A 12047-nucleotide genomic window follows, 5' to 3' on the forward strand; every position below is an offset into this window, starting at 1 on the left:
CATCCTCCCACCCACCCAACTGACATTTAATGAGCACCTACTGTATATCAGAAATGGTGGATGCTCTGACTTAATTAAATTGGTTCTTTGCCTCTTCCCCATGTAAATATCTCTAACATTTTTTTTTTTATAATTTTATTTATTTATTTTTCCCCCAAAGCCCCAGTAGATAGCTGTATGTCATAGCTGCACATCCCTCCAGTTGCTGTACGTGGGACGCGGCCTCAGCATGGCCGGAGAAGCGGCGCGTCGGTGCGCGCCCGGGATCCGAACCCGGGCCGCCAGCAGCAGAGTGTGAGCACTCAACCGCTAAGCCACAGGGCTGGCCCTCTAACATTTTTTTAAACATTTTACTTAATGTAAAAAGCCTCAAGTCTGGCCCTATTGGAAAGGATATTGATGACATCAAAGCACATTGATGGCATGACAGAAATATGACTTCATCAGTTAAAGGATGTAAGTGGCACCAGGCATTCCCTCCTGGGTCTGAGTCTGTGAGAAACCAAGACAAGAATCTTCAATGCAGGCCTTTCCTCAGATTGATTCTCTCATCTTAGAGAACTAAGAATTTTGTTTTGCCTAAATTGAAGAAATTACATTCCTAAGGGGGAGGGCAAAGGGTGAGATGGGCTTGGGTAAGTGTTCTTTCAGTTTCTACCTCATCCTGTTCATATCCAGCCAGTGTCTGAGGCAACAGCATCCCCGCCCTCCCGTCCCTTCCCAGGCACATCCCTATTCTCAAGCCTTTCTTAGGTACCACACATCCAGGATGGGCACCTTGGACATTTGCAATCCATATTTTTTCCCAGCAACAGGAACTGACTCTTCTTCTAAGGCACAGCAACAAGTGATGGGTCTCGGGTATGTAGCTCAGCTTGCATGATCAAACCAAATATATGGCTTCTGTATAAATGTCAAATGCCTTTCAATAAACATTAAAACCAGTTTTGTCCCTCCCATAAGGCACACATGAGGCTTGAACTCCGCTGTCTCCTATAAAAGTCTTACAACGTGCTTCAAGATCGGGCATGGCTCCAAAGGATGATCCCTCTCATACCTAACTACATCAAATCAGCTTCACGCAGTTTGCTGAAAGCCACACAGTGGCAATCCTGAAGAGAAATTCAGTCCACGAATCCAAGTCAGATGTTTTGCCAAGTCCTCTGCACTCTGAACTCTCCTGTTTGGAGGTGATGGAAGTCCACTGGATGGGATCTTAAGCAGAATAAGGGGTGGAAGGGGGCGAATAATACCATGGAGGGGATTTGAACCTGTTAGCCATCACACTTCACAGAGATGAATTTAGGCGACCCTGGAGCAAGGGAGAATCAAGTTTATGCAAACTTCACCCATGCATACCTTTTATTACTTTAGCAATGAGGAGCAGCCCTGCAGTGGGGCCCAGTGCTGGGCATCCGCTCCTCCATTCTTCCCTCAGGTAATATTCCTAAGTACCTACAGCATGCCAGACACTGCACTTGGCCTCAGAAGTAGGGCCTTTATGGGGTTAACACTCTATGGAGGGAGGAAAATATAAGCAAACTTTCACCAAGATGTACACTATGATGACAGATGGGAGTGAGTGTGATAAAGAAAAATACGGCAGGTAGGAGATTGAGTCACTGGATGGAGTGGGCAGCGACTCTAGATGGGGGTCAGGAAAGTCCTCTCTGAGGAGATGTTTGCACAGAGCCCTGAGAGAGGACAGAACTACTTGGAATAAAGGGTTTCAGGCTGAGCTGACAGCAAGTTTAAGCCCCTGAGGCAGAAACACGGGGTGACCAGATGGCTGCAGTGAGTGATGGGAGGGAGCCCATGGGGGCCACTGTAAGGAGTGAGATTTAATCCCACACCTAGGGAAGAGAATGAAGGAGCCAGGCAGACCTGTTTGAATTCTAACTTGGCCTCTTATTAGCCATATGCCCCTGGAAAAGTTAGTTGACCTCTCAGAGCTTCATTCTCCTCCTCAGGGAACGCATGATAAGGATACCTATTTCCCAAGATTTCATGAGAGGATGCCTCCAAATGGCTTACCAAAACACCTAATGTGGAGTAAGGATTTGCTCAGTAGTGACTGTTGCTGGGATATTTTTGGTTTTACGTAGCACATTTCCTCTGAGAAGCTTTAAGTCATCCTTCCTGTTACCTTTAGTTTCCCTAAATAAATAAGTTCCTGGCATTTTCCTCAAATTCAGAGCTATTGCTTTCGGTTAAGGTCAGAATTACTTCTGTGGTAAAGAATTATTTTGGTTCTCGGAATCTGTATTATAGGCCAGTCATAGCTGGAATTTTAGATTTTGAGAACAAGCAATGTATGGCCCCCAACTTTTCCTTTTGCCAGATAAGAAAACTTTTTTAAAAGCCTACCATCTATTACAAATGATACTTCATAAAAGAAATAATATTCAATGCCAAATAATCTCAGAGAAAGGGCAATTCGTCCCTAGAAAGCTCACTTTTCATGAATATACACTCTCTCTCTCGCTCTCTCTCGCTCTCTCTCACACACATACGCACACACACACAGATCAGCGAACATTTCTCCATAGGTGGACAAACTTCTGCTGGCTTCCACTGACAGCCATTACTCTAGACAAGAGAGGGTGATCCATGCCACAGGCAAGTAGAAGAAGTTCAGAGACGCCTTAGGAAGGCATGGTGTGCTGACCGAGCAGAGAGAAGCTCGGGAGCATCTGACCTGCTGGGACGATAACTCTGCGCTCGTTCGTGGTCATGTTTGGTGGCGGCATGTGCTTCTCCTCCAGGTAGCTGCCATAATTCATCCCGACAGTGTCTGGGCTGCCCACCATCTTCCCGCCTTTTGCCATGCTGCATTCATCGGGTGAGTTCCTGGAGAAGAAGAAGATATATCCTTCCATTATTGCGGCAACTGAAAAGCATGCCTCGCTGGTCTTCTTGTGATGCCCAGAGAGAACCAAGGAAAGGCAAGATGGGGGAGACAGAGGAAGAACGGAGGAGAGAGGAAGAGTGTAAAAAGGCAAATATAGTTTCTGTTACGGACTGAATGTTTGTGTCCTCCCCAGTCTTCATATGTTGAAGCCCTAAACCCCAATGTAATGCTATTTAGAGATGGGGCCTTTGGGACATAATTAAGTTTAGATGAAGTTATGATGGTGAAGGCAACATGATGAAATTAGCGTGTGCTTATAAGAAGTGGAAGAGACCAGAGAGTTCTCTCTCTCCAATACTTGAGGACACAGTGAGAAGGCAGCCATCTGCAACCCAAGGAGAGAGCTCTCGCCAGACACCCACCCTGCTGGCACCTTGATCTTGGACTTCCAGTCTCCAGATCAGTGAGAAATAAATTCCTGTTGTTTAAGCCCCCGAGTCTGTTTTGTTATGGCCACCTGAGCTGACGAAGACAGTGCCCATGCTCGGTCGAAGCACAGAGCGGACACGTGGGAAGCAAAGCTGCCACCTGCTTTCTATTTCTCAAGCCAGCTCCTTCTGAAACTGTCCTGTCAAAACTCCATCTGTGACAAGTGATTGGAAAGACTTGCAGGGAACAGTGTGGAGCGGTTTGTTCTTGCTGTGTGACAGTAAACAGGCTGAGCACACAGATGCTGAGAGGCGAAACCTGGGGCACTCAGCAAGGGTTATTCTAGAACAACGTTCTTCTTCAAAACCTCGCAACAAAATCGTTGTGTTGACTTTCAAATCCCTGCAGGCAATCTTTAGCTATGGAGCATTGAAGACCTACAATGTTCCAGGCTTAGGCGCAAGCAGGAAGGGCAGCAAAGGGAGCGAGACTTGCGCCCTGGGAGGCAGCCTGAGAGCGGACTCCAGCATCCCTCTAGGACCGGGAAAAGGGGTGGGAAACTAGTTGTGTGGGTGCAGAAAGGACTCAGATGCTGGTCCTCAGGCAACAGTTCACAGGGCTGCTGTTAGTAAGGCAGCCATGGCCATTTGGATAAAGAAAAACCTGCCTTTCTGGAAAAATAAAAAAGAGAATATATATATATATTTTTTTAAGTGATATTTGAAAGTTACAAGACGTAATGAAATCATATCTAATAGGAAAACTCCAAATAGAAAATCCAGCTTAACCAGGAAACAGGAAAATATGTCATGCCTTCTTAGATGGTTAACCCATAGATCATTAACCCAGGATCACTGTAGCTGAGGGGTTTTGATAGTCGGGTTATGTTTTCTAAGGTGAATTTCTGGAAATTGTCTCTCAAGCTCTACCAAACACAGGATTTTTCATACTCTTGGGAAACTACAAATCTCCACTGGATTTTAGATTTCCAGTGTCTAAGGACCTGAGGGTTGTGTGCTCCATTCCAACAAGCCTTTCTTTGCCTCCTCTACACCTCACTAGTTGGAGCTCTGCAGCCAACTTGCAGAATCATGGAACAATTGGCCTGCCATGGACTTGATCTAAGTCTGAGAAGGTCAAAACCATGTGAGGCAGGAGGGTACTCTCTGGGTGGGACAGCGCTGAGGTGGGATGGAGAAGGTCATTCCAGACACAATGCCCATGGCAGGAGTGTGGACAGGAAGGGCAGACCAAGGGCCCAGTGCCCTGGAAGGAGTTTGTTCAGCATCTGGAGACTCTGAAAATATAGGTTTGTCCTCAGCATCACTTGCACATGTGTCTGGTGCTGATGGAAGGAGTTTAGGGTTGACAATGAGGAAGGAGCAGATACGTCTGTGGACGGAGGTTGTAGTTGGGATCACCCAGGACTAAGCCCCTACCACGGGCCTGGAAATACATAGCCCTACTTCATGGCATCCTCACAGCTGTACTAACATGACGGAAATTTAAAAATAATAACTGTCTGAGTTCCCATGGTGCAGATCCTCTATATTTCCAATGCTGCCTACACATGCATTATTTCCTCTTGATGCTATTTTTCCTGGCTTCAAACATTTATCTCTAAAAGACCCATCCTAATATCAAAACACGGAATGTCTTCACTTGAGACTTAGTTTCCTATTCCTTTGGAAAATTCCACCAGTTGAGTGGAGGGCGTATGTTTTGGTCTATTTGTCTCAAGGAGAGAAGTTACTAGGGAAGAGAGTTAAAAGGATTCAGTTCTTTAGGAAAAAGACTTTAGATGCCGCTCAGGTGATGAGTAAAACTCAAGAAACAACTCTAAAGTCTGGGGTGAGCACTGCTCAGATCCATTCATTCACTCATCCATTTAGACCCTTTTTCTTGAGCGCCTGCTGCATACCATGCACCATGCATTCTTTCTTCTCCAGCAAGGCAGTTAATCATCTAAAAAGTTAAGGTCAAAGACATGTATAGAACTACAGATTTAGGGGACATTGGGGATTATGGACCCTTCACACCAACTCTTTCATTTTCTTTAAATTCTTAATGGTTTAATCTCCATATATGAGGACAACAGCTCTAGGCACCGATCACAACGGTTTTCCTACGGCATTAAAATGGATCCCTCACCAAATCCAGAGATAGGATGAGCTATTAAATTGCATTTTACCAGAACTTTCTAAAAATATGTATAAGTATTTAAAATAGGGGCAATTTTCAGTAAGGTTACTTTGTTTTCATCTTATAACCACAAGACAAAATTCATCTTATTAATTCCCATTCCAGCTTTCATTGTAGAAAAACAGCAACATGAGACCCTCAGACCCTATTTTCAAAAGCTGCACCTTCAGAACAATGAAAAAAGTCTTTCTTCCATCGTATTTTGTTTTAGCTCCAGAGGAAGAGAGAATGGAACCATGTTTTTGATCATTTCAAATAGTTTTTGTAAAAAATCTAAGGGAATTCCAACCTCAAAAGGGAGAGAGGGCCACCCCAGACAGGCTGGACCTTCGACATGCTGGGCTCAAAGCAGGTTTTCAACAAATATTGGTTTAAAGGGCTCTCGTTGCTTTATCCCCACTCTTCAGTTGTTTCTCCTTGTTTATTCTCTTGGAAATTTTAACAGTGAAAGAGTAGCATGTCTATGTGTGGGCTCTGTTCTGAGAGCTTCCCAGGTATCAGTTCTCCCAACAGCCTGGGGCAGCAAGTGCTGGCATCATCCCCACTTCTCAGAGGTCTAAACCAAGTACGCAAAAGAGAAAGGACCTGCTTCAGGTCTCAGAGCTGGGAGGGCGTAGAACTGAGCCTTGAAGCTGAGCAGCTTGAATTCACTGTCCAGGATTCTGGCCCCTGCACAGAACACCTTCACAAAGTAAAGGCAAGATGCTATCCTTTATTTAAAGTGCAAAGTAGATCTTAGTTTCAGAAAGGCATCAAGAAAGCCCCAACATCCATGTTACTGTGGTTTACGGTATGCGTTGCAATACATACACAATTCCTATTCTAGGACTCCATCCTGGCCCCAGGGGACCATCCATTCCCCAGCACTGCAGGTGTGTGACACAACCAGGAAATGTATAAAAAGATGTAAGTGAAAAATAGAGGCAATTCCTAAAGAAAATTTTTTCAGTGCCATTCATTTAGACGCTGCTTTGTTTAAGAAAAAGAAATCTTAACATGATTCAGAGAATTGGAAAGTGTATACTTAAAAGCCACACCATAAACATTCTCAGCTCTTTGCCCAGGTGAGATAAGAAAAAATCCACAGTGCGGAAATCTTTCTCCTTGCTTACTGTGCTGCACCTACACTGTCACTGTGCATTGCAAGGCTTACAAGTCCTCAGGGAGAAACTTCCCACACACTGCTGGGTATTCCACCTGCCCAAGCACTGCCTAGAACAGAGGATCATGTGTTCTCTACTCTAACATGATAAGGATTTGGACGTTCAATGCATTGCTTTTGAAATGCACATAGCAAAGAGCATCCCTTTAAATACTGTATTCTTAGTATTTGCATATATGTTTTCTACCAGTTCCTGTGAAAATTGTAAGGCAATTCATTAGAGGCTTGCTAAATGGATAATCATTTGGTGAATATGAAATGTCTGTCTTATCGTTTGGGGCATAAATTTCTTTATTGCAAATAAGCACGGTTCAAGATATTTATCTCAAAGGCTCTTTCTTTTAAGGGCATACAAAAGTTATTATGCAAATCAAAAGCACAATTAAATACCACCTCATACCTGTCAAGATGGCTGTTATAAAAATACAAAAGATAACAAGTGTTGGTGAGGATGTAGAGAAATTGGAACCTTTGCAAACTGTTGATAGGAATGCAAAATGGTACAGATGCAATGGAAAGCAGTACAGACGTTCCTGTAAAAATTAAAAAAAGAACAATCATATGATCAGCAATCCCACTAATGGAATCCAGAAGAATTGAAATCAGGATCTCGAAGAGTGATCAGCACTTCTATCTTCATTACAGTACTATTCAAATAGTCAAGATGTGGAAACAACCTAAACGTCCATTGATGGATGAATGGATAAATAAAACGTGGTATAACATACAATGGAATACTATTCTCCTTAAAAAGAAGGAAACTCTGCAATATATGACAACATGGATGAACCTTGAGGACATTATGCTGAGTGAAATAAGCCAGCCACAGAAAGACAAATCCTGCATGATTCTCCCTTATATGAGGCATCTAAAATAGTCAAATTCAGTGAATCAAAGAGTGAAATGGTGGTTGCCAGGAGCTGCAGGAGGGAGAAATGGGGAGTTACTAATCAACAGGCATAAAGTTTGTCAAGCAAGATAAAAAACCCCAGAGATTCGCTGTACAACATTGTACCTTTGTCAACAATAATGCATCATACACTTAAAACTTGTTGAAAGGGTAGAACTCATGTTAAGTGTTCTTATCACAATAAAGCAAAATAAATAAAAAATTATTGTGTCTTAACCATATTGTCAAATTCTATTTGTAAACCACAAAACACTCATCTTGCCAATCCCATATAATACGTGGCATCCCAGTGAGAGAGGATAGGAGCTGGGAAGACAGTGCTTCCCTCTGCTCACAGCAGGTGAAATTCCATGTTGGGCTGGGGTTGCCCCTAGAGGGGAAGGCTGGTTCAGGATGAAGAATTTCACTAAGGCATTGGACAACCACTGGGGTGCCAAAAGGTCAGGCATGTCACTCCCCATCTTCCTTACAACACCATTGGGGCCACACAACTTTAGGAGTTTAGCCTCTGCAGCAATCTCATAGATTTCCATGGCACCTGGCATAATTGTGGTCCGTCTAGGGAACACAGAAATAGTGCAGAAAGACCCCTCAACCTTCACGGTGAAAAAGATGGAGTGCTGGTGCCCTTCTAATAACTGGAGATGCATACCCAACAAAGCTGGCTTGTTGAGCATCAGTTAACTCACCACTCTTAAACAGCATTTGGAGAATTAAATTCCGGTGAGTTGAGAACATAAGCATTGACTTAAAATATACTGGTATTCCGAATTAATGGGGGAAGGACACGGCAAAGAATAACAAATAAACTGGAAATTTCACTAAATTTAAATTAAGGTGAGAAGTCAGACATGTTGCCAAACTCAATTGGGTTCTCATTGGCTTACAGAATCAGAGGGCTGGAAGAAACCCCAATCCCAAGTCCCCAGGCATGACTCTCCAGAAGCTACTTGAAGGAACAAGTGTTTAGCTTATGTTAACATTTTTCTAAGGAGGAGATTCCATCATTTTCTTCTGCAACTCTAGAGCTATATTTAAGTGTATGTGCGGTGGTTTTGAATATATCATTCCCTTACCGTTCCTCAAACGATATGAAGTTTGAGGTGGATTATAAAAATGCATAAAAGACAAAACGATAAGATAAATTATCAAAGGAATGGAAGTGAATAAGGGTAGAAAAATAATTAAGCAAGAGATAAAATCAGCACATTGAATAAGCTTACTATTTATAGTTGCTAGAGGTAGGATATCAATTATCTCTGAGCTTCCTACTAGCCGAAGCAAAGAAAGAAGTGTATCTTATTACAATCCAAGGTGTCAAAAAGATAAAAATGAACCAGTTATTCGGCAGAAGCCAAAAGACCTGGGCTGAAACTTGCAAGAAGTTTCTCTCGTGGCTTCTCCTGAAGAGAACTTGATGATACACCAAGCAGTATCCTTCCCAGAATCCCATAACAGATCTAAGAACATTCCACACAGTGCCAGGAGGAGCTGGTGACAAAGTAGGGTGCTCGAAGTACATAGCTTTCAGCTGCTTCAGCCACAGACATCGAGAGCCTGTGTGTCCTCAGCCAGTCCTCTATATTTGCCATTTCTTGACACTAGTTTTGGAAAGAACTGGTCAACCAGAGACATCAGTGCAGAAATATAAAAAAATAAGTGTGTAGTTAAAAAACACAAAAGATCTTCAGAGATGGAATGCTATGTATTGCAGTTTCCACACTCTTCTAATTTCTGTGTTTTCAATTCAAATTTGCCAGTGAGAGCACCTAATGCATTGTGAGTAAACAATTGTGTACAGACCTTATTTGGTTCATCTTCTATCCAGTTTTTGACTGTTGACTCATGCAAGGGATGGCTCCAAACTCTTTTCATGTATTTACATTATAGTAAATATATGGATAAAGCATTTAAAATGGTGCCTAGCACATGAGAAATGCTATGTGTTAGCTGTTCTTATTCATTTCATCCACACAACAGCTCCATGAGGTCAATACCAATAAACAGCAGCAAAATTACAGATGAAGTGCAGAGAGGTTGGATCAGGGTTGTGCCTAAGGTTACACAACCAGCAGTGGAGGAGGCGGGATCTTAACCTAGACAGTTGGGGTCCTGAGTCCAAGTACTTAACCACCACACTATAGGACCTCACCTGGTAACTCCACACGAGTAGTCTCTTGCACAGACATAAAACACAATGAATGGACTCTCCAAAGACTCAGTTTCATCACTACCGGGTATTTTCAGAAGAGTCTCCTGGGAGTGGCCCTGAGGACAGCCATGGAGAGAGTTGCAGATGTGAACCATAGGGGCAGGCATGTGCAGACAAAAGCAGAGCCTCCAGGGAGCTGAAGATGGTAATGTTTTTTTGGACAGACATATGAATTTTGATAAGTCTGATTAAAAAAAATTGGTCACTTCAATTTACAGTTGAATATCATATGCTCCTCCCCAAAACACCCTTGAGTTGCTCAGCATGCTGCATGTTCTGTGTAGACAATGGGCTAACATTCACAAATGTGAGAAGAAATCAGAGGAGAAGTTCACGTGTTAAGAGGGCAGAGTGAGAATCAATCTGACTCAGGTCGTGGGCCTGAGAAGAGAGAGAATTGAGGACCAGGATAGAAGCTGGACCACTGAAAAAGCAGTCAATGTAATTTTCTAAGATTAAGTGGAACACAACCCAAGACAAAAGCTTCATTTAGCTGTTTCCACACATAATATCTGCTTTTGAAAAGGAGTAATGTCCCTATAAAAAGGCAGCGAGAAATTAAAATTAGGACTTTGGTTTTTGAAAAACAAAATAAACTTGGCATCTGACATTGGTTTTCTCACATCACAGTCTACTTACAACAGGGCAGATTCCATCATGGAAAGAGCCCGCAGTGAAATGGCACAGATGTGGCCATTAGCTTGACGAGGACGGAGCCTCAGCCCTGCGCTGTCATCTGTGCGGAGTGTGAATGGTCCTCATTTATCCAAGAATGTCACTGAACGCAGCCCCAAGAGAGCCCTGAGCTCACTGGCCACTTTAAATCCGTGATTCACCCTCATTTCAGTACAGTTAGCAGAGGTGCTTGGCCTTAAAGTCCAGGGCAAGTCAAAATCAAATTTGGGAAATCAATATAACTTCTTCTAGAGGGTAGAGGCAAAACTGCCAATCCTCTTGAAAATCTACCCATTCTCCAGGCCCATCCTCCTTCCTGTTCCTGAATTCCTCTTGCACTTGGAGACAACCTTCCACCGCCTTGCCCTCCATCCCATGTTGGTGGAGTATTCCCAAGCTTGACTTCAAGAGCATCCTCTCTCCTTCTACTGGCATGATCTTCCCCAAATACAGATCCAACCTGGCCATGGCCACCTAAGCCCCTCCTTGGCCCATAGCACCTAGATTCTCCTTGGCCATTTGGCCCTGGGCTTCCTCAACTCATTCACTCATTTAACAAATATTTATGGAGAAAGTCTCTATGTCAGGCACTGTCCCAGGTGCTGGGGATACATCGGTGTCCCTAGTCTCATGGTGCCTGAATATCAGTGTCTAACACCTCTCTCACTCAGACTCCACGTACTCTGCCCGTGAAGACCATGTTCCACATCACCCCTGACTCTTATGTGGGTAAGCAAGCTAGTGTTTACTACCATGCAGTCTTCAGCGCCTTACTGTTTACTAGAATGTCACTGTCTTCCAGAATGTTCTTTTTGGTTTATTAGGTGATTTCATGTGAGGAAGAACTTGGTGATGGAGAAATACAAAGGCTTTCTTTGGCAGCTCTATCCTAAGGACCCAAAGAGGCCAGTTCCGTGAGACGGCCCACAAGGAGGCTAGCCAGGGCACGCATTCCAGGCCTGTCTCAACCCTGAGTACGAATAAATCCCTTTTCAGGTGGCTTTCTTCCTGAGAATCCTAAAAGCACACACTTAGTCCTCATCGGCCGAACAAACTCCTAATCAAGTTTCATAGCATGAATTGAGGTAAGTCGCCACAAAAGGTATTTTTAGGAGCCCAGACAAGGAGGGGATTGTCTGGAGAGCTCCGGGGTAATTTGTGGGTCTGTTTTATTTCTGAATCAGAGGCAGTGGAAAAGCTGCTTCAGACCCCATGGCCCGAGCAGCGGGTGGAGCTGGGCAATGATTCATGTAGAACTCCGGGCTCAAAGCGAAACTGTAGATGTTTGTCTTCACAGCTGTGTGTTATTTTTACCCTTACTAAATATTCTCTCTTACACCTGGAATGTCAGTCTCTTCCCACCAGTCCGGGTGCCTTACCCCTTCTCCGAAGCAGTTGAAGACTAAATTAATTAAAAAGTCACCACCAACTCACCAACAGTTCGTTCTTTGTCCCTACAAGGGGTCTGAAGTTTCCCTGAGAAAGTTTCATTATGTAAGTACATATTTCTCTATACAGCTGAAAATGAGTATCAGGAAGACCATGTCCCATTTAGATCTTGAAAACTGGGGGGAAATGCATCCTTTGGGGATTCATCATCTGGAAA

The 12047-nt window shown here is 43.5% G+C and overlaps 1 protein-coding gene across 1 annotated transcript in view; it reads right to left on the bottom strand.

The window, feature by feature from the left end:
* The window catches only part of ERG (ETS transcription factor ERG), a 188398-nt gene that overhangs the window by 38355 nt on the left and 137996 nt on the right, over positions 1–12047 (bottom strand). The window contains exon 4 of the mRNA XM_058523108.1: positions 2699–2850. Within this exon, the coding sequence (XP_058379091.1) occupies positions 2699–2850 (152 nt within the window). The remainder of the gene's footprint in view (positions 1–2698; positions 2851–12047) is intronic.

This window comes from Diceros bicornis, chromosome 27 (assembly GCF_020826845.1).
Source record: "Diceros bicornis minor isolate mBicDic1 chromosome 27, mDicBic1.mat.cur, whole genome shotgun sequence".
Classification (NCBI taxonomy): Eukaryota; Metazoa; Chordata; class Mammalia; order Perissodactyla; family Rhinocerotidae; genus Diceros; species Diceros bicornis.